The 26,879-nt window shown below is 41.0% G+C and overlaps 1 protein-coding gene across 1 annotated transcript in view; it reads left to right on the forward strand.

The window, feature by feature from the left end:
- The window catches only part of map3k10 (mitogen-activated protein kinase kinase kinase 10), a 46,670-nt gene extending 21,732 nt beyond the window's left edge, over positions 1–24,938 (forward strand). Inside the window, exons 2-11 of the mRNA XM_084951751.1 lie at positions 9,034–9,214; positions 10,412–10,560; positions 14,199–14,374; positions 14,780–15,026; positions 16,845–16,967; positions 17,040–17,178; positions 17,755–17,867; positions 17,951–18,249; positions 20,405–20,930; positions 22,822–24,938. Of these exons, the coding sequence (XP_084807877.1) occupies positions 9,034–9,214; positions 10,412–10,560; positions 14,199–14,374; positions 14,780–15,026; positions 16,845–16,967; positions 17,040–17,178; positions 17,755–17,867; positions 17,951–18,249; positions 20,405–20,930; positions 22,822–23,216 (2,348 nt within the window). The 3' untranslated portion in view covers positions 23,217–24,938. The remainder of the gene's footprint in view (positions 1–9,033; positions 9,215–10,411; positions 10,561–14,198; positions 14,375–14,779; positions 15,027–16,844; positions 16,968–17,039; positions 17,179–17,754; positions 17,868–17,950; positions 18,250–20,404; positions 20,931–22,821) is intronic.
- Positions 24,939–26,879: the final 1,941 nt, after the last annotated feature.

Here is a 26,879-nt window from a genome sequence, read left to right on the forward strand (position 1 = left end):
TTGTGACCTTTCCCACTTGTTACCACAACATCAAATTAATGACACAGCAGTGTGGACTGAATCCAGAAATTATACATGTGATGCAAGAGATCGAGCCTAACGCCCCCACTGTTGATGTTAAAGCTGAATCATTCAGGGCACATTTGCATTTGTGAATTTCCTCATCGCTCCGATATCAGCTGGATGTGTCCAGGCTGCTCTCTGGAGGTCAGCTTAGGATGCAGTTGATTTTTAATTTTTTTTTAAAACTTTATTCAGCCACATTTCATGTATATATTTATATTTTTGAGCAATAAAGTGTAATTTTCTTATGTTAGGGTTTTCACTAGGCATACACTTGCTATAAGCTACTGCGCTTTCCTCTAATGTGCCTGCAGTGTTACTTTAAAGAACAGAGGAAGGAAAATGAAAGCGGTGTCGAGCTCTGTCAGGCTGTTCCACCTGCAGTAACCAGATCAGCTGATCAGCAGAAGATAAATCTCTCAGCTGACAGCTCAGAGGACCACGCCCAAAACGCTGCTCCAGCTGATTGCTCGCTCTCCCATCACGGAGTTTATTTAAGGCGAGGCAGCACAGAGACGATGGCACTTTGCTCAGGGCTTGTAAAAATCCCACTGAATAGTCATCAAAAGGAGTTGTAAATAGTTTTGTTTTGTTTTTTTTCATCTGCCGGTAGTCGTGCTGTAGTGTTTTAAAATACATTTCATCAGTATTTCTCTCAATATTGGGCTGAAAATATGTGAAAAGTGGAATTTAGACCTGATAGTTAAGAATAAAATGTGAGACCTAACCGGAGTCTCCAAAAGTTGATTCTGTTCATCTGGACGTAGCGTTTTGTGGGAGAAACGTTTCATCACTCATCCAAGTGACTTCTTCAGTCTCAGCTGACTGCAGGTTTCCCCAATCTTATAAACAGTACATTTGCATAATGACTGAAACCAGCACAGTGAAGGAACAATGGGCTGGGAGGTCAGTTCCTTAATCTTAATTATGCAACTTTTCAACACAAACTATCAGCTTTTGGAAATTTACTTACCTGGATGATTGAGCATGCATCAAGACGACCTAACCGGAGCAGTTTCACAAACAATGAAAACTTTATAATGCAGATGCATTTTTTGTTGTTGTTAACATAGAAAGCTAATAATGTACTTTTTATTATCACGGTCAGAGCCTTTGGTGAAAGGTGTTTAACACTGTTTTCTATTGAAAATTGCTCCTAATATTTTGCCTCCCTTAAGTATAATAACATGTTTTTTAAACGTTGTGACTGACATGTCCAAAAAAACCCATAAAAGATTATTATTATTATTATTATTAGATCATTTATGTATATATTTTGTAATGAATTTTTAAAACAGGCCTTTGGACAGTGGATGCCTCTGGCTGTTACTCTGACTATTCTTGTTAGTTCTAGCTTTTTTTTTTATTTTTTATTTTTTATTTTTTAGCTTAAGTAGTGAAAGAGGTGAGGTGAGCCCTGAGCACCTGGTGCAAGCAACATGAGTAGCAGGCAGGGAGTCTTACTGTCAAACTATAACGCAGGCATGCTGAGGTGAGATCAGGGAGGACAGAAAGCTCCTGGGGGGAAGAAAGCCAGAAGCTTGCTTGGATAAGTTTAAATCGGGTCACCACAGTGGTGGAGTCGTTATCACAGTCGCCTTACAGCAAGAAGGTGAGATGTATGTTGGGGACCTTCAAAGTAAAAGTTGTTAACTGTGTAACAAACAGTTCTTTAGAAAAAATGCAACTTTTACTTTGAAGGTGATCGCTCTCTGTTTCGACGATTTCTGTTGCACTTTTTATGTTGAGTGTTTGCACACAAGCGTGCAGATACCATGCAAACTACGGCCGTCTGCAACCGTCTGCAACCGTCTGCTACAGACCAATCACAAGCAGGTTTTTAGTGCAGCACCCTCTTCGTGACTTATTTCACCTAGCAACAGCCAGCAACCATTTGCCAACCAGTGGGGGAATAAACATTTTTCCATAGAAACCAGTTGTTGGCAGGGATCGGCTCACTGGTCTTTAGGATTATGTGTTTTAAGACTGTCAATAGTACACGCTGAATATGCCCAACCAAAAACCTGGTTTTCATCACAGTCATTATACAAAAGATACTAAGTCTGTGACCTGTATTATCATGGATGCTTTACTTTTAGTGGATGAAGCAAACTTCCTGCTGCATTTAGTTGTGCTTACATTGCAAATGCTCTCGTCCTGCTTCAAGTCAGCGATTATTTTCGCCGTGCTGCTTTTACTGTTGTGAAATAATTCTCCTCTGTTGCTGACTAATAGTTACACAAACCTGCATGAAGTACAACATTCTCTGTTCAACATACTGGGCAGCAGGGTTTTCCAGATCACAACTAGCATGTGCTAAACACTCTTTGCTTATGTGTTTTGTTTTGTTTTTAAATATAAGCTTTCCAGAAATGCCTTCACTCAGAAGACCTTTGCACATTCCATTGTGGTGAAGCATCCGTGTGGGCTGTAGGCTAATGTGTCACCTGTTCTTAATGCCCTGACTAACTAGTCTGAAGGATCATTAGTAAGCTCAAAGCCTCTCTGTCAGTGTTTAAACAACGACTGGGTTCAAAGTCCGGCAATGGATGTCTGGTGCGAGTAAATAAATAATCAGAGGGGCAGAAAACTGCTGCCGCACTGCTCTCTGTGGAAAAAACTCGACTCCCAGCAGGTGTCTCTGACAGCTGATCAATACTCGGCTGTGATAGCAGCTTTGAGAGTGCGGCCTGAGTCACACTGTGTGTCCTGTCCAAAAACTAAACCCTGCAGTCCTCTTCCAGAGATCACAAACTGGTGCGCACCTGTGTCAAAGACTGATGTAGCCACTGTGACGTCATGCAGTGCTTTTTGGGTTTTGGGATTTTAAAGAAATAATCTTATGACATGAATAAGAGGTGGATCTGACATGCCAGTCACAAGACAGCATCTCACAGTATCATATCCAGTCAATTCAGTTTTATTTGTATATGCTAATACCACATATATGGGTTCACATGCCTAAAAACCACATCAGAAATAAGGTCACTTGCGTATTAAAGCAGATATTTAAATAAATATCAGAAATTAATACATATACTGGCTCACACAGACGCACAACGCATACAAAAGTAAAAATAAAATAAAAATCCTGTGAAACGCACAGTAAAAACTTTGTCTGTTTGTACTCTAAATGTGAACACATATATAAAATATACATTTTTATTCAGTAACATTTGAGGCCGAAAACTCTTCACTGACTCATTATTTTGATTGAAAGGCAGTCTTTAATTTCCCCATAGACTTCTGCACAATCACATGAGTAAAGTGCTCGTCATTTAAAAAAAAAGTGGAGAAAATGCAGATATAAGACACTTAGAGTTAACGGTACCGTCCCAGAAGCTATGCTAAATGAGCAGAAGTGTTGGGCCTCACCTCCTAACCCTTAACTCCCTCATTTGATGACCTCACCTGTACCTTTAATGTATAACTAAAACTTGGTTTGATGACATTAGAATAGGTTCCAGGATTTTCCAAAAGTAGACCACCCTCACTAATGTCTAATGTTCTATAAGTAGACCTGAAACATGACAGAAGCCACAGTACAGAAAAGATTTTTAAGGGTTCTCCTATTAGGTTTATAACTGAGGTATTTTCAGTGCCACAGGTGTGTAAAATCAAACACATAAGCCTTCTGCCTTTAAAAGAATTTGTGAATGAATGGGTCGTTCTAAAAAGCTTACTGAATTAAACCACACTCTAATAGGATGCAACAAGTCAGAATGTGAAGTTTATTGCCTCCTAGATGTTCAATTATTGCAATTAGGGACCACGGGCACTGAAGTTACACAACACTGAGGTGCGTGGTACCCAAAAGACTTAATAACTGCAGAGCTCCTGTTTATGAAGCTCAGTTTTTATCTCTTCATTGCTTTATTTTTCCTCAAGGAGCTATTTGCTTGGCTTTAGACTCGTTCTGATCTGCTTGTTTATAATTTGGATGCTCTCTGTAGGTTGCAGGCACAGCACTCTGAGGTCATTGATAAGAGAGTGTAAATGATATTGACTTTTTGCTTTCAAATAGCAGAGAAAGCACCAGTTTTTCTTGATGAAATACTGTCAAAGTATGATGACTGTAATCAAGATGTGCGATTAATCAGTGGCTGTGATATTTACCACAATTCATGTTTGTATAGAAGCCCTTTGGGAGAATGTAAGCAGTGCTTCTTGCTTTCTTCTCATTCCCCTATTGAGATAACATTTCCAACAGCGCTGGCATCGCATTGTGTAAAAGCCACACTATCCTTGAGGACTTTTTTTTCCCTCCTTCACTGCGATAAAAATATGCTTCCCACGCCCTTGCGAGTCTTATTCGTGTGTCGCTGCACTTCAGGTTTCTGTGCTGCCAGCTTAACACAAACATGTTGATTTGTGTGTTTGATGTGTGGATGAAATGATGGATGGAAGAACTTGTGGCAGGGTGAATATGAAGGCCTCTCTACCAGTGTGTGAACCTAAGCTAATGATATATTCATATGAAGATGAGAAACGGAGAGGAAGCAGGTGGAAGTGCTGCTTCAGTCACACATCCAGTTGGTGTTTGTGCGTTTCTGTCAGCCTCCCTGTCTTTTTCTTTCTATTTCCACCCGACCTTCCACCCACATGCCTGATGTCCTCTCCCAGAGTGTCAGGGCTCTGTGTATGTACACACGAAACGAACTGGGAAAAGTGGACTGTGAGGACACACCCATCCGAGCATGCAAACACATCCCAATCTCTCTCTGTCCTTTTTTCTTTTTTTCTCTTTGGAGTCTGTCCGGGTCCATTTTTGCTTCTCAGAAACAGCTAACCCTGAGGAGACAGTCGTCCCTCACACAGACGGCAGTATCAGAATAGAACGGATGAAGGAGGAGGAGGATGAGGGCAGCTTATTATCACTGTCAGCAACCCTCACTTTACTCCTCGACACAGTCACATTACCTTAGAGAGGTGGAAAATAACATGTACTCAAGGACTCGCCTATATTTTTCAAGTTTTTATCTTCAGCGTTATACATTTTAAAGCGTTGGTAAAACATGTAGTATTTTTTTGCTTTAGATGTTTCATCTGTGATGTGTTATATAATAACAAAGCTGAAATCTAAAACCTTAACTGACTTTTCTAGAAAACTGAAGAAAACAGCAAATATTCAAATGTGAGCAGTATTTGGCATTTTTGCTCAAAACTGTTGCTGAATATTTTTTCTCATTATCCACTAAGATATAGAATATTTTATTCCTTTTTTGCTAATATGCATGCCCGAGGTGACATACTTCACCTGTTTATTAAAGTAAAAGCACCAAGGGCACGATATAAAAATACATAGTTACAGGTAAAAGTCTTAAATTAAAAAAACAAAACAAAACTGCTCAAGTAGACGTCCAGTCCACTGTAACAGTAATATATAGTAGTATATATTGTATACATTATAGTGGGGTTTTTTTTTTCTTTCGTTTTTTGTACCAGTGCATTGATTAATGCATTGGTTCAAATTATAAGCAAATGTAAAGAAATTAGCCAACAGAAGTCGACTTATAGGACAAAACCCACACAGTGAACATAGCAGGAGAAAGCAAACACAATAAACACACACTGACCCCAACAATGCAGCGAATACACATTTAATACCTGCCTTTTAGTTCTTTAACAGCTGTTTATGTTATTCGTTAATTAGACAACTCTATGCAATGTACAGAATATCACAGAAACATATGGGGTTAGTCTGTGATTTCCACCAGTTACCATTAGAGTCAAACTTCTTGTATCACTTCAATAACTTTATTATAATTTAACCTAGGCTATACATATTTGTTATCATGTACAAATAATATGCATACAGTATAGTTTAATTGAGTATGGATTCCATACAAATAGGTTGACTCCATCAGTAGTTCTGGAGAAAATTATAACAACGATAGAAAATACCAGCTATACAACTGGAGTGTTTATATTTAATGCAGTGTGGCGTTCAGGGTTCAATTTTGGGTCCTGAATTATTTTATTTGGTTTATTAATAATATATATAACCCCCCAAAAATTTATAAATGTGGTTTGACAGAAATATGCTGTCACTGGATTTACATAAAATACCTTTTTGGTGTTTGGAACCAGCAATAAAAAAAAAAAGGGAGGATCAAGTAAAAGATACCTGGTTTGATCCAAGGAGGAGACACAAATCCCTTTTTGGGTTGTTTCAAGACAGGAACTAACTGCTGTGGTGGTCCTTTTGTGAATAAGAAAACAACCAAAAGTATAGTTTTCTACTCATTTAACAATCGAGTGAATTGAATAAAATATATTGTTCTTTTAAAAGATTATATTGTACATAAAGTCTAATAAGAAAAGACCCCAAAACAGTGTGCACTTCTAATGCCATACATTCACATTTTATGAAATATGAAGAAATACATGAGACCGTTAAGATTTAACAAAAGAAAACGGAATAGTAAACAATGCTGATTTAAAGGTGCAGGGCCACAGTGGCTGAGCTGAAGACCTTGATAGTCTCATATAGAGAGCTGCCAATAAGCAATAAATAAACTCTAAGATACTTTTTAAGGTCACTATAACATTTTTCTTAACTGGCTTTGCAATCTGTAAACCACCACATGTCATTTGAACCTCAATAGGATAAGAAAAAACACACTTCAAAGAACAAGTGAGAAACTTCAGGAAGAGCAGCACTCACTGATGTGTGGGAGATGCTGTGTGTACAGCGACACAAAAATAGAATTACATTATGAAGGATCTGATCTGGGGGGATGTAAAGCAAGTTACAGGCAGAGTCGTGTGACTTCTTCGTCGCTATTAAGACCTGACCCAGCAGACAAACACAAACACGATTTAATCGTCGTCTCACCGCTACAGCCTCTCTGTAATGGAGTGCTGTGACGGCGTTCCTCAAGCAAAACATGACTCGGCTATGGACGTATCAGCTGATAGGCCTGAGAGCACGTCCGTATCACTGAAACTCGTCTCCTAGCGAGCTTGTGGACAGAGCACAGAGAGCGAAAGAGACACACCTTTATCATGTGAAAGGTTATTGTGCGTGTGTGTGTGCGCGCGCGCACAGGAGTGCACGTGTGTGTAAACAAAGACGCTGTTGTGTGTGTGTGTGTAGCCTTGTTTCACCACCTTTTGCATACGGCTGTAGATAATTGCGAGCGAGTCAGAGAGAGAGAGCAACCCCCACCTGGCTCCCAGTGAACTGTGTACACTCCAAATATTTCCATAGCCAGTCCTCTCACGGAAATGAAGGAGGAAGTCGGAGAGCGGCACAAAGACGAAGGTATCTAATGTTAGCAAGGAGACTGCATACATTAAAATACCGTCACTGTAGGAAACTGCAGACTGACCAGGTAGTTTCACTGAATGGAAGAAATAGGCACAAAGGTCCAACTACACCTGCTCTGCGAACATGGCTGTGCTGCTGAACTCTTATTCTTAATGAAAAATAGATCCATGGTTTGATTTTCAGCATTTATGCAGTGGCCCTGGGAGGTGAAGTGCACTCAAAGTTATGAATTATCAGCAAATAGAAAAACACTGCACACAAAACACAGCAGAGGGAGAAAAACACATTGGAAATTGAATAAAACACAAAGCATGTAGGAAAGAAAATCTCACAAATCAAAAAAAGGTGTTTTAGGGGAGACAATAATGTGACGGAACAGGTGAAGAAGTGATAGAAACCAAAACATGCAGGTAATGTGTGCGATGATGTGTATGTGTATGATTCTTATAACTCTTTACATGCTTATTAGCTGTTAGTCATACTTGTTTTTAATCTCTGGCTCTCTTCCACATGTCTTTTATCCTGTCCTGTCCGGTCGTGGCAGATGGCCGAGACTGGTTCTGCCGGAGGTTTCTTCCTGTTAAAAGGGAGTTTTTCCTTCCCACTGTCACCAAAGTGCTTGCTCATAGGGGGTCATATGATTGTTGGGATTTTCTCTATGTATTTTTGTAGGGTCTACCTTCCAATATAAAGCACCTTGAGGCGACTGTTGTTGTGATTTGGCGCTGTATAAATAAAATTGAATTGAACTGAATAGCCGTTTACTGTTAGCTTGTCACCTCTGCAGCTGGTCCGTCACATTATTGTCTCCACAAAAACACTTGTGTTGTGTTCTGTGATGTTTTGCTTTGCTTTCTGTTGTGTTTTTGTTTTGTTGTGCGCTTTTGTAGCATTTCTATATTTGCTGCTGTTTTCTTAAGTTGCAATGATTTGACGTCTCAGGCCCATCGTAATTTTCACAGATTCTGCTGAATATAATAAGAAGTGAAAGAAGACTCTTTAATCTCCTCCTGCCTTCATTGCACTGCCCCCTGCGTCTTGTTCATGGTCTCTGATTGCAGGAGTGGGGAGTTCTTCCTCCCCACAGTCTGCATGTCTTGTTTGAATATCTGATTTTTGGTGTTTTGGGTTTTTTTTTTCTTTTCTTTTTGGTAATATAGTAGGTCTTTACTTCTCAATATAAAGCATTTTGGGACAACTGTTGTGAACAAACACTTAAAGTAAAGCAGAAGTTAACTGAATCACACTGACACTTCTGTTAAGGCTGTAAGCAGTGATTATTTTTGACTGATTTGTTGGTTAATTTCATTATAATTTGATCTTTTAATTTAGAACATCCACCCCCTCACCCAAAATAAATAAATAAATTCAATCTGTATCATAAAGGAACTATAAAGAAAGAGATATTTGCATTTAAGAATCATAAAAACACTTGGTTTGTGTAATGTGAGTTCATTTTTACTGCTGGATTGCAGTAATTATTCATGACTCTGGAGCTTTGTTTGCTGTCTGTGTTTCTACTTTTTCCCTTTCAGTAGTTTGATATCTTGTCAGAGAGCATTTGCATATTTAAAAGTCACAAAAGCAGTTTCTAAGTGTATTTGTGTGCGTTTTTGTCATCCACACTGTGTGTATGAGAATGTCACCTTTTATAACGAAAGCTCTTCTCTTCTGTTTTCTTTCCTCCTCATCCTCAGTCCTCATTCTGCAGCCGGTGGAGCGGGATGACCTGAATGGCAAAACCCTGAAGATCACAGACTTTGGTCTGGCCAGAGAGTGGCACCAGACCACCAAGATGAGTGCAGCAGGGACCTACGCCTGGATGGCCCCGGAGGTCATCAAGCACTCCCTCTTCTCCAAGAGCAGCGACGTGTGGAGGTACTGCCCTTGCCTCTTTGTGTGTCACTGCACTTCCCTGGTTTACACATTGACAGATGTCTCCATGCAGCCTGTCAGGGCAGACGAACGGGGAACAGGGTGAATAATCAAAACACTATAAAAGCTGTCAGTGGACTTTCCAGCAAAGTGGCATCAGCACAGCGTCTGCAGCAGGACAATGATCCCAAACACACAGCTAGAGTCATAAAAACCTCTGACGACCTACAACAGACAGTGTAGCCTCCTCGGGCCTTGATCTCCACATAATGCAGTCAGTCTGGGGTTACATGTAGAAAGAGAAGATGGTGAGAAAGTCTAAACACACAGGAGCAATACAGGTAGATGCTCTTCTGCGCTACAGAAATGAAAGCTTTTAGGATGAATACTGAGGTGGAGCTGGAGGTGGAGTTGAGGATGCTGAGATTTTCAATGGAAGTGACCAAGAGAGAAAGGATTAGAAATGTGAGGAGCAAAAGAGGAAGACTTCAGAGAAGATGTAAGGATGTAGTGAAGAAGGTCATACAGACGATTGGTGTGATTAGAGGAGAGGGCTGGTGAGATGGAGGCAGATGATCTACTGTGTTGGACCTCTAAAGGGAACGGTAAGAAGAAGAAGAGCAGGGAAGAAGAAAGTTAAGTAATTAGCAATTCCAAGTGTTCAGGCTGTTTATTTAATAACATGGCCTGTATATAAAAGATAGGCATCATCTGCAGGAAGTGATGCGTGATTGCAGAAGGAAGTCAGATTGACTGGAAATTATGACAACAGCAGATATTCTTCTGATGGTTTCAGTCACTAGTTTCATATTTTATTTAATATCACGTTTACGTGGTTTATACTGGGCCACTTTAATTTTATATTGTGACTGTTGTTTGCACTATATTTAGTCAAAGTGAATAACATTCTCCTTTATATTGCTGCATTATTGAACACAGAGCTATTTTACTTTATAGAGGTATTTTCTGTATTGCACAACAGAAAGCTGTTTATTCTACGTTGTACTTATCGACACACATCCCACCCAGCCTGCTTTATCTTTTCTTTTTGACTAAACTTGACTAAATGACTAATTTGCTGTGAATGTTCGATCCACAGCATGTTCTACACTTACAAAAAAAATGAAGGTGACAGTTGAAATATTTTTTTAAGTTAGAATAGATTTAATGTTGATTTCTCCTTTTTATCTCTCCTCATAGTTTTGGTGTGTTGCTCTGGGAGTTGCTCACTGGCGAGGTTCCTTACCGGGAGATAGATGCACTGGCGGTAGCTTACGGAGTCGCAATGAACAAGCTGACGCTTCCCGTCCCTTCAACCTGCCCTGAACCTTTTGCTCAACTACTGGGAGGTAAGAAGGCTGTTACCTGAACACAGCCTCAGTCAAGAATGTAATCAAAGTGATTTTTTTGTGTGTGTGTGTTTGTCACATATGTAATCACGGTTAGCTGAAGATGAAGGTATGGCTGCTCCAGCAGCTGCACTGAAAACTGTTTGAAAATATATTTGGTTTGTTTCCGGCATGTTTTTGCATATGATCTGGATATTGTGTTTTGTAATGTGTCACAGCGGTATTTCTGTTGGAGTTTGTGGTTAAATTAATAATATATTCATTTCCTGTCTTAAAAATTAGATTTTAAAACATGAATAACACCCCCAAAAATGGCAACGTAGGAGGTGGTAAGAGAAAAAAACTCAAAAAGTTTACAGGAAGTGGTTTCTGAAACTAAAAAAGTCCAAAATGATGATTATTATTATTATTATCGTCATCATCAAAAACCCATCCAGTTGGCAGCTTGTGGCAGTTTTTCCACTTCGCTCATGTACACGAACATATATGTTAATTTATCAGCTTACATTTTTTTAATCTTTATGATATCACTTTATATAGTGAGATGGCAAGAATCATAATCTTTATTAACACAGTAGCAATGAAATTTTCCGAGCTCCCTCAGAAATCTTTAAATTTCGGTCCTGCACATTAAATTTACCTGCGTTTACTTTGCTTTACTATTTCGACCTCACCTTGGAAAATGTTTAAGCTTTACTTTCACTTGCTGCTTTAGTTAGATTAGCAGATTAACAGCTGCACTTCAGAAACATACCTCCTAAAAAAAAGGAGATTTCACATAGGTGGGGGAAAAATGTTTTTCTCAGACATTTCTGATTATATTTTAAGGAATATCTGAGTTTTCTGACTTTAATAATCTCAGAGATTACTCGAGTTGTTTTTATTCATTGAATGACTTTAATATGTCTTCCCTTTTCCCTTGTCTCTCCTTATAACCTAGTAAAGCCGTAAAATGTTGCTGTGAATATGACCTTAAACTGTCACTGAAAATGCTGAAACATTTTAAATAAGCCCACAGGCTGTTCATATCCACTGACTTCAAGATCCTGTAACTTTTGAGGTTACTGTTGTTCATTTTAAAACCATTTCTATCCCACATTTGGGAGATGAGAAGCAAACGCAGAGATAAAGTAGACGACGCGTGTCTGGACGGTTTCATTAACTTACTTTTTATACATGCCTGAGCTCCCCCCGGGCCACATTTCTCCTTTTCACCTTGCAAATAATCGCTGTTAACAGTGGTGGAGTATTAACCGGCTCCTGTTTCAGAGTTCAGATCATCCCTGTTTAAACACACACTTGCTTTATATCTAAGCTGCCCTAATGTGCTTATTCCCAGGTTACTTTTAAAAAAATGTGGATGGTTAAAGCTGCAGGGCAGGTTTAATGTAAAAGACAAAAAAAGAAAAGAGAGAGATGTGTCTCAAACTGTCAGCACCACAGCACCAAACTTCCCTCCCACTCTGCTGCTTAAAGCTCCTTTCCCCCACTTCATCTTATCCAAGTTCATCCGTTAATCTCCCCTTTGTCATCCCTCGCTACTCTCTACACTCTGTTTACTCCTGTCATTGGCTCACTTTCATCTCCTCTCCCGCCACATGGATTTTATGGTAATTTAGATCCATTAAAAAAATGAACGTCACCTGCTGCAGGCTGTATTTTTAGCCCCTATTTTTTCCATGTTTTCAATTTTCCACTGTTAGTGCTGCTCTTACGTTAATCTGTTGGACTTTTAGGAGCCGGGTTGTGTGTTTGTAGTTAGATGTCGGAGAGGCAGTTGTGATCAGTTTGTGGCTCAGCAGATTATTGTAGGTGTGCGGCATGTTTCGGCAACACTGTCAGTCGGGGTTTGGCTCATGATGGTCGCCATATGCCGTCTCATCTCGCTTCCTTCCACGTCTCCTGTTGCTGCTTTGAGTGCCAGAAAGGGAAGAATTGTCCGAGCCAGCAATTCATGGCCAAGTCCTTTTTGTGCTGTACAAATAACCTGATAGGCTAATAAACATTAACTGTCGATGGGGTAGAGGGTGAGTCTACTGAAATTATCTATGTGTCATTTTGTTAGACCTAAAAATCCATTTTTAGGTTTTATTGCGTGCTTGTTCATCCATCCAAACATCCCCAGGGTCACGGCGTGCTGGAGCTTATCCCAGCTGTCATAGGCTAGAAGGTGGTGTACACCCTGCACAGTCCGTCGCACAGCCACTGTCTGTCTTTCTAAAAAAGGAAAAATTCAGACAAAATGAATATATAAATCTGATATGTAAACATATCTATCTATATCTAACTATCTGTATTATTTTTTATAGATTTTGCTGCATGCATTTATTCTGTACTGTCCACTTCCCAGTATAGGACAAAGCTAATTAGATAACAATCCATGTTTCCATGTTACACAGACGCCAAATACCAACATTTTATTAAATAAATTAAAATAATAGGAAAAAAAAACAGAAAACAGACTTAGTCTGAATTAGGACGTAGCTTTGTCAGAGCAAGATAGTGGCTCACACACCTGAGTAAAAAAACGACAGGATCCTCTTTGCATCTGCAAAAACTGGTGATTGTAATGAATTTCTTCGCATTCTGCGACTCTTCAAGACCACTTTTGATCACAAGGCGATTGCACAGGTCTCCTGATAGGAGACGACCTTTCTGCAAACTGTCACAGTCCGAGTTGGACTAACTGCATTTACTCTCAAAGAGATTGTTGAAGGTCTGTAAATGTAAAGGGTTTTAAGCTATGGTGACATCTTCTCCAAGTATAACAGTGAGTCTTTGTCCATGAGCACAACTTGGGGGGCTGGACTCAGCTGACTGCCAGGCTGGTTGGGTTCTGGTTATGTTATGGTAGAACAAGGTGGATGAGTGGAAATGTAATAGTTAAATATGTAGACGGCTACAGATATGTGATTATTGCTGACCTGTCACAGTTAATTGCTGCATTATTAGAAACAGATTACATGTAATTGCCATAAAAAACTAAAGTGTGATAATATTATCTTGCTGGATAAAATAGATACTGACAGATTTGACTTTGAGGACATAATTTGCAGTTTAAAAAAGGTGATAAATCATAATAAATGTTATTTGTGCTGTTGGGTGTCTCTAGCCCTTCCTGACTCAATCACCTCTTTTAACTTGCAAACAGCAGTATTTAAAATGCTTGGGATGTCTTTAAGCTTCTCCAAGTATAGGATTTGAAAACTAAGGTTGATTTTAATTTTTAAGACTTCTACTACCATAATTCAGCATTTTAAAAATACATAGTTACAATTAGCTCAGTCCCTCCTTTAAAGTCTTTATTTTGGTAAACGTGGTAGTGAGATTTTTCCAAGGACATTGTGTGAAAATATGTTTTGACATTAGAAGCCTGATTACGTCAGACCACATTTGTTATGCCTTTAAAAAAATGTGTTTATGTGTTTTTAAATGTTTCATATTTGAAATCTTTGAAATTTCTGTGAGAATTTTACACTTAATTAAGAAAAAGTAGCATCTGTTCAATTATTGCAAACACAACTTAAATGGCACTTTATTTCACGTGTGCCTGTAATTTTACGTTATAGTTATAACTCATGATTACAGCTGCGAAATCCATAATAAACAACAGATTCTTACTGTCTGCTGCTCCTTAGAGTGCTGGAGCCCGAACCCTCACGGCAGGCCGTCGTTCACCAGCATCCTGAGGCGGCTGCTGGCCATCGAGCAGTCGGCCATGTTTCAGATGCCTCTGGAGTCCTTTCACTCCTTACAAGAAGACTGGAGGCTGGAGATCCAGCAGATGTTCGACGAGCTCAGGGCCAAAGAGAAGGTGAGAAATGGTGGATTTTTATAAAACATGTCTGCATATAAAAATACTTTGAAGCGCTCGTGTGTGTGCGCAGATCCTCTCTGTACTATAATGCTCAGTGTTGTGGTTAGAAGTCACATTGTACAAAGACAGAATGAGTAAATCAGAACTTTAGTTTCCAGCTAAAAGTGGACAAATGTGAGTACATTCGTTTGCTCTTCTTTTCTCCTGTTCTGAGCTGATTTATTCCGACAGAAGTGCTTTAATAAAAGTCACATTTCATACGGAGGTGAGAGGAATCTCACCCTGTCACATCTGTGCTGCTTCTGCAAATAAGAATTAAGTTAGCAGTGAACAAAATGCCAGAAAAGAGGTGTCAAAAGAGGTGCTGCGGTAAGCTCTTCATCTTCCCCTGCCTCTCTGCAGGAGCTGAGATCATGGGAGGAGGAGCTGGCCCGAGCAGCCGAGGAGCAGAAAGAGCAGGAGGAGCAGCTGAGGAAGAGGGAGCAGGAGCTGGCCGAGAGGGAGATCGACATTGTTGAGCGAGAGCTGAACATCATCATCCACCAGATGTACCAGGAAAAGCCCAGCGTCAAGAAGAGGAAGGGCCACTTCAAGAAGAGCCGATTACTGAAGCTGGGCAGAGACAGCAACTGTATCAGTCTGCCCTCTGGTGGGTGCACACAGGAATCACACCCGGACAGTTTTAATCCGGTGAATCAGGTGCACAAAGGTGGTATGATGTCACTTCCTGTGAGATGGGGTATTTTCAGGTGGAAAATTTAGGACACTGGCTGCATTTGAATATTCCTAAAAGAATGACCTCATATGTCCTTTCCTTAATCTTTGGGAGCTCGTTTCCGCCAGTGAAAACAAAGCGTTTCTGTCATCCAGAAGTAAATACGTTTGGGTTATCTCCTCAAAATTTATACTCAGGTACTCAAAGTTATTGTCTCAGCGTCAAGTTATTTTTTCAGACGTTTAAGTATGTAAGTTGAAATTTTGACTCACGAATATAAAAGATAGTAATCACTTTTCCTTGATTTTGATGGAAAACATCACAAAGGCAAAGAAAAAAATTCATTTTTGATACTTTCCTTTGTGTTTGTTTTACCAAATCGTTTCATGTAGGCTAACAAGGACGTCCCAGTAAAAAGTATCACTTCATTACTAAAGGTGGAAAGAAAAACCCGTCATATTACTTTGCTAATCCTAACGGCTACATTTGGGACACAGTTAATGCAAAGTAACACTTTAGAAAGAAGCAGGTTTTATGAAAGCAGCCTTTCAGTTCAGATGTGTGTTTAACAAAGAGTGGTACATGGCATCCATCATCCATCCATCCATCCAGACTGGCGGCCAGTCTATCACTGGGCTAACACAAAGAGAAACAGCCATTCACTCTTACATTCACACGGCCAGTTTACAGTCAGCAGCTATCCTGACATGCATGTCTTTGGTGTTTTTTTTTTTTCATCAGTCAGCTCATCTTTGTCTTGAATCAGTTTTTATTTAGCACGTTTTAAGAAGGAAAACCAAACAGGTGTGATACTCCAAACATCACTGCATTCTCAGACTATACTGGCCCAGGTGTCCAAACCATTAATGGTAGAATTAATGGTAGTTGACATAAAGGGGATCCATTTCTTCCCCATCTGTAGAAAGGCGTCTCATTTAGAGTTTAGTGAGAAATCCATTAAAGTATTCCCTCACTATGCCGATCCATTAATTAAGACTTGGAGGGTCAGGTTTATACCATTTTTTTAATCATAGCTATTTTTTTTAACCAGCGATGATCAATATTTTGAATGAATAACAGTCCTTTTTGATAATAACATCTTCTTTGATTACTTTCATTACAAGATACAGTGCCGGGACAGCTACAGGGATTTGATAGCCTAGCATCTTTCTCAGCGTTAAACATATACTGTAACAAAATACTTGACTTTTACTGCACGATGGTCCTACTGTGTCACAACGCAAACTCTGCCTCAGCTATTTCTGCCTTTTTGTTTGGCTCTTTTTTCCCAGTTGTGTTTCACTGTACTTGGTGTTATTATCTTTCTGTTTCCTGAGGCCTTGATATAATTTAGAGATAATTTTCCCATGAATCTGTTTATATGCTTCAAAATTTCCGTCACTGCATTTCCTAGAATGACACTCTTCCAATATGGTGTTGCTGTTGAGCGAGTTGTAACCCAATAATAAGTAAAGTTAACTTAACTCTGCTTTTCAGTCAATTTATTATCCCTAAAGTGAGAGTAGGATGTAGGAAATCCAAAATATATGTTCTCATGGCGTATTAAATCTCTAATACAATAGATGGGGAGACGCCTCCTGCGTGCCTCCTTTTGATGTAATTTGTGTTTATCCTCAAAATCTGCACCTTGTTTTGTGTGTGTTTCCAAATTCCCAGTTTGTTTGTGAGTTCTTTGTCTATCAATCTCTCCTTTTGTCATGTAAATGCTTCTCATATTCCCTGTCTTTCCAGGCTTCGAGCATAAGATCACGGTGCAGGCATCGCCCAGCGTGGACAAGAGGAAGACTCAGGGGAGCGAGAGCACGACCCCGCCTGCCAGCCCTGGGGTCATACCCCGGCTGAGAGCTATCAGATGTGAGTGTTAACGTCAATAAGTCTAGTGAGGATATGGAACGGAGTTTATTGAATGTTTGCTGTGTTTTTCAGTGACGCCGAGTGATGGCAGTAAGACGTGGGGTCGCAGCGCTGTGTGTAAAAAGGAAGACCTGACGACCAATAAGAAGAAAGGACGCACCTGGGGCCCAAGCTCCACCCATCAGAAAGAGAGAGTGGGCGGCGAGGAAAAGTACGTCAACAGTTTTGCTCAAAGTTAAAGATATAATTTGGCTTTGATAATTTAGTATTTTCTCAGGTTTGTTTGAAGGGGGAGAAGTCTTTTTGACAGCACTGTATGTGGAGTGAGAGGCTGCTCTTACACGGTTTGATAAACTATGGATTTTGTGGTTAATAATTTCCAGCAACAGGCACAGAAAGTCACAGCTCTTTAATTTTGAACAGAAAGCTTTGTTTTCTGTAAAAACCTGATGAAACAGCAGCGTCAACACCTGCAGGATTATAAGGCCCACTGTCTGTTCACCTGCAGGCAAGTAAAAAAGGGGCTTCTTCAGATACTCGTCTGGATAACACACAGAAACCAAACCTTTAGATCAATATCTCATTACAGTGAGCGGAGAAGCCAGAAGCAGAGTAATCATCTTCGTTTTGTATGAATCGCGTCCTCAAGTGGCATCGACCCGACCGGTTTATGTCCCTTTTTCGTTTAAAAAGTGTTATTTTTCACAGCATCTGTTGCCTCTGATAATATATTAAAAAATTGGAGTCTTGATGTCCTGCCAGTCTAATTCAAATTCCCTGTTTGCAGGTTGAAGTCTCTCGCAGAGGGAAGCAAAGTTTGGTCATCCAGCGCGCCAAATCTGGGCAAGTCTCCCAAACATGCCCCGATGACTGCTGGCTTCTCCAGCCTGAATGAAATGGGTGAGTCTTTTCATTTCACTGTGCGTTCTGCCTCATTCACACAATCACAAGTGTGAGTTTAATCGATTCTCTGTCTTTTACAGAGGAATGCAGTGAGTTTGAGGAATCGCCAGGCTCCTTGCTGCCCTCGGAGTCGAGCAGTAACGGGGCCATGGAGGACTCGGGTTCCCTGTGGAGCAGCCTGGGGCCCAACATGGTGCCTGCTGTTGGGAATATGGGCTCCTGTCAGGCGGTTGGAGGCCTGGGAACGGGCGTGAGCTACCAGGACTCGCTTCGTCGCTGCAGTCAGAGGAAGAAGAGCGATATATTCCTGCTGGGTTGCGCCTCTCTGCTCGCCTCGGTGGGTCTCGGACAAGACTTGCTACAGCTGGGAAAACAGCAGGTAGGAAACCCTGAAACTGGGAGAGATACGGTTGAACTCTGGAGCAAGATTAACCCTTTAAAGCCGGTCAGAGCGGGCACGCTCCATTTTGCGTAACTATTTTTAAATCCCGGTAGCTCTGCAACCACGTAAGCTAGCGCAATAATTTTTTTTGCATATGAAACCGGAGGAGTTGTACTTACATCTTATGCCATCAGCTTGTCCTAGGTCACAGTTTCCTTCCACATATAGCTTTGCAAAAATTGCATAAAAAGCACTTGCAGCAACAAAAACATAATATTCCAGAAATACACTTTGCCATCCGATCAGCTGTTCGTAACACTTCCTACGTTGGAATAGACGTCAGCACGAACTATCGCATGTCCGTCACCGGAAGTGACGTCATTTTTTGCGGAAATGTAGTTTTTTACCTTCAGGGCCTATACAAGCATATACTGGTGTTTTTAAAGGTTATGTTTGACTTTATGACTTTCTGTGTCGTTTCTGGGATGCTTAGAAGTCAAATTACACTGCTGGAAATAGTTTATTTTGATGCACATGCTGTTTTTTTGCAAATTTGCATTATAATATTTATTTTCGTTTTTCCTGCAGTTTATAAAAATTGGTGTATTTAAAAAAATAAAACTATGAAGACACTTAAAATAAATTTCCTGTGGTGGGAAACTATTTTGTGCAACTTTTTTGTATTTACAGTTTTGAGGGATAAGCCTCTTAAATTTCTCTAACTAGAAACATATGTTAAAAAAAAACAAAAACGATTTTCAATTTTTTTGTAGTTTATTGCACTTTTTTGCAATTTATGTAATTACTATGCACTTAATGCATACATATTATTAAAATTTGGGCTATAATGGTTGTATTGATGTATAGCAACTTGAAATGCTCCCAAAAATGGCTCCACAGCATGTAAAAATATAATATAAGCTCTGGCGGACTTGGTTCTATGGTAGGTCTTAAAGGGTTAAAGCCATGTTGCACGAGGAAGGAGATTTTTCTTCATTTGACATTTGGATTTTTATTTATTTTTTTGCTGCATTTAGAGAATAAAATCGAAAGGTCAAGGGTGACTTTGATCTTGAAATGTCGAGTTTAGTCTCGACATTTAGTTTTTATTCCTCAAACCCCCACAGTGAATTTATTTTTTTATTTAATACATCTTCATAAGATATGATTCATGGTTTTATATTCAGAAGATTTTATTATGCTTTTTTGCTATTCAAGGCAGTTCGATTGTGAGTGTGTGAAATGTTATTGTGCTAATCCTGTTTATTTGTGTATATCTTTGTGTTTTAATGTCCTGCTTGGAGACAGAATCTCTCTTACACAATAACAGACGTGTTCATTCATACACGCATGATTCCACTTTATTAAATACATGCCCTCTTCACATAAACAGCCTCCTCCTGCAGACGGTTCATTACCTGTTAATATAAAATCAGTGCCTGGCAGAGATCATGTCTCAGAATCTATGATACCAGGACTCCTCAGACTCATTTGAATCATTTATGAAGGATAAACCAGCATGAACAAGCCCTCATATTATCAGTGAGAAATGTGGGATGCTGCTGAGTCAGACCTGATCTTTTGTATTGAGTCAAACATGTTTCCTATTAAACTACAGGTCGACAATATTATTACTTTATGGTCCTGTGAAAAGTTTTCACAGGGCTCTTTGCAGTCCCGAAAGTTGAGAATACTTTTACTACTTCCAGAGGAATTAAGAGGGTCAGTAGGAACCAGGTGCTGATAATCAAATTCACTTGATTAAATGATCATCAGCAAGTTTGAGCAGCTCTATAAAAGAAGATGCTTTGGCATTCTGCATATCTGGAGCATTTAGCTGTGTGTTAAAATAATGGCACAAACTTCCTGGGAGTGATAATCTTAGAAAGTTCAAGTTGCGGTTGAACAAACCACAAGAACCTTGGACAAAATGCTGCACTGATCCACCCAAAGGTGGCCAGACATCAACCTGACTGAAATGCTGTCAGAGGAACTTAAGAGAGCTTAAGAGAAGCAAAGACAGTGGGCCAAAATGTTGTTCTTTGCAGGTCACATTGTAGCAGCTGAATTGTTAAACTTATGTGAATGGTGTGTGTTTTCTCAGAATGAGAGTAAAGCTCAGCACGTTTTTGTGATCTGATGTTCTCTTCAGGTGCTTCAGGATGAGCAGGACCTCCGAGAGGAGCAGCGTAAGAAGAAGGATGGTCTCTTCCAGCGGACGGGACGTTTCCGTCGCAGCACCTCTCCACCCAGCCGAAACCTCTCTCTGTCTCTGTCCAGACACCACGACTCCACGCTTCCCTGCTTGGACCCTTCTCCCTCTGTAACACTGCTCTCTTTGTCCTCTCTGTCGGACTGCAACTCCACCAAGTCCCTCCTCCCCTCTGACCCAGACGATTATCCCCTCACCCCGATGGCTGGGGTCAGAACACCGGCGGCGCCCCCAGCGCCTGCCCTCAACCCACTGTTGGACCTGCGGGCCGAGAGCTTCAAGAAGGAGCCCAACCAGTCGCTCACGCCCACCCATGTATCTGCAGCCATGGCCATGAACCGAGGACACAGACGCACCCCTTCAGATGGGGCGATACGACCCAGAGCCCAAACTCTGGGACACCACAGGACGCCGTCAGACGGGAGCATGCCCATGCCTCCTCCACCGCACATCACAACAAACAAAGGTACGGGACTCAAATCTAGTCTAACTTGTCATCAGAATCAGAGTATTTTATTAATCCCAGGGATTAAAGTGCTTAAAAGTAAATGTTAAAAATCAGGCACTCCATTCATCGTGCAGTATGTTAAAATAATACTCCAAAGTTAAATAAATCCAAAAATAATACAAACAGGTTATTATACGTGAAAACAGTCCATGTGTCACAGGTAGGAATGACCTCCTGTGGTGTTCTGTGGTGTGTCATGGTCGAATGAGTCTTTTTCTAAAAGTGCTCTTGTGGCTGTTCAGCACGTCATGGAGACCCTGTGAAGGATTTTCCAGAATAACTGTACAGAACAACTTCCTCAGCTTCTTCTTCCTCCATCTCACCCTATCCCAGGCAACCCCCCCCCCGTCACACAAACCCTCTGCATGTCCTCCTTCACTGCATCCACGAATCTCCTCTGTGGTCTTCTTCTTTTCAATCTTCAACATCCTTTCACCAGTATATCCACTATCTTTCCTGTGCGCATCGATTACAAGCACATACCCCACCACAGTCAGTTCCATCTGTGTTGTGTTAGTCACATCATGCTTTATTTTGAAATCTCTGGGTACAATCGAGTCAAATTTGCTGTGCAAAGTGACCCTGAAGTAACTGCAGGGCAGCTTCAGTACCTCGTTTATAACCTCCTTTGGTGGATGCTACAATGGAGCACCCATCATGAAAGGAAAGGAGATGATTACATCCCACTCACTGCGATGCAAAATGATCAACAAAACCAACAAAGTGGTGCAGATCATGTAAATGTTAATTACAGGCGTGTTTTCTAACTCTGAACTTTATGTTGCTGTAATAAAATCTACTTTTCCTCATGGTGTTGCCTCTCTTAATCAGATTATCGGTAATGTTTACTATATCACAGTGCATTTAAGGTTGTTCAGTGCTTCGCTTTGCATTAGTATTGTCCATGATTATTTGCCAGCCTTCAGGATTATCGTTCATTAAGTTTTTACTTCAGGTCAGCTGGGATAGGCCCCCAACACTCTGACCGTTAACTGGTCAAGTGGTGGATGGACACAGTTTTACTAAAGTTACAAAAAAAATCCATCCATCCAGCCTAACCCAGCTGTCCTATGGCAAGAGGTGGGGTAAACTCAATCTGCCAATCTGCTGCTGAGGATGACAACATGCTGTCATGATGTTAAATTTGCATTTTGAAGTCCAGCTTCTGGACATTGTAGTTTCAGCGGGGCAGACGTCTGCTGTACCATTGTCAGTTCTCCTTCACGCCTTTGCTGCAATTAGGAAAAGGAGGTTTGACTTACACTTCTGGTAGTTTCTGCACTTCCTGTGCCACACCTGTGTTCACTTCATTATGTGGTCTTCTCAGTATTTATACCTGCAGCTCTTCCACTTGCCAGCTCTCTAGCCGTACTCTTATGTTTCCTAGTTTTCCCTCTTTATTGTTTTATTATTTCTTTGTGTACTCTTACTTTATGTTGGACTTTTCGCTGCAGTATGCATACTAAGATGACCCCCCGGTGTTGAATGTAATTGTAATATTTGCTTATACCTTGCAGTACTTACTTCTTACAAACTTTCCTAAAGTAAAAGATCTGAGGCAACATAAATTACACACAAATTTGCAGTTAGTGGGCTAACATATGCAAAACATTGCCTCATTATCTGATCTACAGCTGCAGCTGCTGAATATTTTCTAGTGAGTTAGTCCGCAGATGATTTTCTCACTTAATTGCTTTGTGCATAAAATGTGAGACGGAGATTTGATGCAAAACATCCGTTTTGAGCTTCAGCCCACAGGCATTTATTTTACTACACACTTACGTATCTGAGCAGCTTAAACCACGAAGTGTTTGCTGGAAACATGACACACCTCTGTTATTATTCTTAGGTATGCAGGACAAGCTGGATATCCCCCGGCTACCTGAACCTGCCATTATCTACCCTCACCGACGTAAAGCTCCCGCTCCACCCATCCCCGACCCGGATCCTCACAGCCTCATCAGCCCCCTGGAGAGGCCCAAGACGCTGGAGTTTGCCCCCCGACCGAGGCCAACGCCATCCCGGGTAAGACCTGATCCCTGGAAGCTGGGCTCTCTCTCCCGGACCCTGAGCTCATCGCCGGGCAGCAGCTGCGACAGCCCCCTCGGTTCAGGGGACAGCAGCGCTAGTGCGGCGCGACCCAACCTGATGGACATGGACATGGAGGGCCAGAATCTGGACCACACTGTTCCTCTGTGTGGGCAGCTACAGCCTGCCACCCTATGTGGGCAGCAGTACTCGTAGTAAAAATCAAAGAATAAACAAACATTTTAAGGGTTTTTTTTTTTCTTTTGCATTCAGACCTGTTCCAGGACATGACAGCTTGGGCCGAACAAGGAACGCCTACTGATGTCTGAGCCGAGCAAAGTGCACTCTCACCGAAGTTTGCAAAAACATCCCACTTCTTGTCTTGTTGTTTTAAGGACCCTCATGCAACTCACCTCACTTGCGTGCCCTAATAAGGTGTTAAACCCTCACAGAAAGCCATTCGCTGATAGTGCTCACTAACCTGCACGACACTGAGGGTCCAAGAGGCCTTTTTAACAGCCTTGTAGTGTGCCCAGTCCCACTTTACCTTTCTTTTCCTGCCCAGAAAGGCCATCTCTACCTGCTTCCTGGTGCCCTACGACCAGGCTACAATTCCTCAAAAGCCATTCGAGTACTCAAACAGCCGTTCTGTGACTTCACTAACTGCTCATTTCAATCCATCTGCTTGTGCTTTTGCCCGTCTGCATAGCTTTCCACTTTCTGCTTGCATGTTTCTTCCCTGAAGGCGGAGCATTTTCATTATTTAAAAAAAAGAGGCGCTGATATTGTGAAAATCTTGTGTCCTTGTTCCTTTTTTGCACACTGTTTGTCATGCCAGCGCACAAACAAGCCCTATAAAATCAGCTCCACCTTCTTCATCCTCACACGTGTCATCTGTCGTCCTCTTCTCTCCCAGTCTCGAGACAGGAAAAAGCCTTTTTCTCACTGGTGGTGTATATCCTCAGCCTTGTAAGGTAAAAATTAAAAAAATAAATAAATCAGAGTTTATTTTCTCAGTGCTTGCGCCATCCCTGCTGCAGCCTGTTAGCAAAAATGTGCGTCTCTGTGTGTGAATGTGTACATATACATATATATATGTATATGTATGTATTACTGTACACGTGTGGATTAAGGAGATACGCCTGTTTCTGTGTGCTGGTGCGTTTTCAGTGCATGTCATTTCACATCTGAATGGTTTTTCACTTCTTTAAAATGAGACCACTGGTTGCCACACATCTGTTCCTCTCTTCCGTCTTTTTAAAAAACTTTTTATGGAGACATTCCTTACATACTGACAGTCTGGTCCCATCCTGCTCACGCCACTGAAACGGACACAAAGTAGAAAGCGCTGACAGAAGCCCGCCACTCGATTCCAAACTTCACCTTCTCTCCTTTTCATCTGCTGTGTTCGATGTCACCTGCACTTTAAGTTGGGCAACTGGTGGACCAGCTCGGCACAAAGTGCTCCCGTCATGGCTGACAAATCAACTTTTATCTCCGGAGTAGTTTTTGAACAGAGGACGGTTCATCCTGGCTACAGATGTTATTACTTGACTGTGCAGATTTCTTTGTGTGTGTGTGTGTGTGAGTACGTGTGTGTGTGCGCGCGCGCATGTTTATTATTTGTATGGGATGATGACAATCCCACTGGTTGAAGGGTGAGCCCAAACTCATTCCCGTTGTGTGGTTAAGAACACTGAGTATTTATTAAATGTATTGTTATTATGGAAAAGGGTTAATTATGATTGCGATGCTCTTCCTGGGATATCTGTATATATTTGTTTAGTATAAAATGAAAACCCAAGGAAAACCTGGGAAGCTGAAACATCCATGTTGTCTTCGGTCTCAACTTGTGACGTTTCTACGGTTCAATGATGAGTAAATGTGAAGCGAATGAGAGACAATAAAATAAAAACAAACAAAGATGCTTCAGTGTCACGACTGCATCTGGTTTTGTTATTGTCACGAAGTCACAGACTTTCAGATGAAGAAGTAGAACTGAAAGCATCGGGCTCAGACTGAGGTGTGAAATTATCAATAAAATGCACTTAAAGGGCCAGTTCACCCCAAAATAAAACATGCATGTTATTGTTCCCGCGGTTCTGTTTATCCTTCTCAATGGTTCTGGTGTGAAATATAAGCTGATGATCATCAAACACATGTTAATTCTTATCAAAGACAACCTGAGTGAATACAAAATGCAGTTTATAAATGAAAACTTCATTTATTAATGGGGGAAAAAAGTTATCCAGACCTTTTTACTTTTTCACTTTCTGTGAGTGCTGTAGATGTGCTCTCACCATGAGACGCTCAAAAAGCCCCAAAACTGTTAGATATAGTGTTGGAGGCTGGTTTTCAATGTAACCTGTGTTTCAGTCTTTTCAGTGAAACCGTGCGACAAGTCAGCAGTATTCGATCAACAAGACAAATAGACAAGTTAGACGTAGCAGAGGTGACGGAGGACATCATTAAAGGACCTCTAAAGTTGGTCTTGGTTATATCACACTGCTGCTGTCTCACGTTTCACACTGGTGGGAGCTTCCACTCCTGACAGCAGCAGACAAAGGCGCCTGTAGCAGCAGGCAAACTCCTCTAGGTGTCACCACTGTGCCCTATGATGTCATTTCTTTCCCATGTCTGCTGTTTTTCTCCCGTTGTCCCCTCCTGACACTGCAGCTGCGCTGGATGATGGCACGTGAATGTGTTAGCGTGCATTTTAGCACAGTTAACAAAAACTTACAGGTGAAATGTGACACGTGAGAAATAAATAAATTATCAACATGTGAACAAAATGTGAGATTTGAGCCGCAACCTCGCAATGTAAAGATGGTTCAAACGCGGTGCATACAGATGTTACAGACACACACAGACAGAGAGAGAGAGAGAGAAAACACATACACAAGTCCTCTCCTGCTGTGTCTGTTAGTATGACCGCCTATCAAACACCCTTTCAGACGCCAGCCAGTTACCTAGCAACCCCTCTTCACTTCCATGGTGATGCTATTAAAAGCAACAACACACATTCACACGCACACGAAAAAAATGGACGATGAGCCTGAAAATGAAGTGAAGAGCAGAGAGAGTGGCGATAAAGTGACAGCAGAGAGGGTTCAACACGCTGAACATCACGTCTGGTTCTCTCTCTCACACACACACACACATCCATCATCTGTCTTTTCTCTTGTTGTGATGAGATTCTCATGTTTGCCACCTTCTTTCTTTTTCCCCTCAACACATATTTTCACCATATTTCTTATTTTTTATGCCACAGTCCGCCCCTTCTCGTGTCCCTGCAAACATATTTCACGGGCAGTAGGTTGGGTCAGGTGGTGACAGTGTTGAGGGGAGGACAGAGAGCAAAAAGAGCCAGGCATGGAGTGTGTGTGAGTGTGTTTTCTGTTCACTTTCAAAGTGAACAACTAACCAGATTGCCTGCCAGTTGGTGCATCGTCAGATCTGCAGAAGGACTCACTTTATTATTTGAATTTTTTTAAAACTGAATCTTCATCAGATCATTAAACCACTAATGAAGATTTATCCTGAACATATTAATAAAGAAAACTCAGTGCCCTCATGCCACCATTTCCTTCAGGATGCAATGGGATAGACTTCACTTCAGATGATGTAGTCTGATTCAAACGTGGAAAATCCTGCAGAAATTACTGTCCTCTACTGAAAAGCACCCCCACCCCCCAAAAAAAGAAAAAGAAAGAAACTAATAAAAGAACCTATTGATATCAGAGAACTGAGCTACATCTAATAACCACAACATACCAGCCTTGTCACATATCTACTGGGTAGGTTAGCTTAATTTTCCCGTGGACCTCGATGTGTTGTGTTGGTTGACAAAGCTTTAGAAGAAATCGAGCTAAGTCAGTT

The sequence above is a fragment of the Perissodus microlepis genome, chromosome 14 (assembly GCF_051167445.1).
Source record: "Perissodus microlepis isolate ML-2025 ecotype Zambia chromosome 14, ASM5116744v1, whole genome shotgun sequence".
Taxonomy (NCBI): Eukaryota; Metazoa; Chordata; class Actinopteri; order Cichliformes; family Cichlidae; genus Perissodus; species Perissodus microlepis.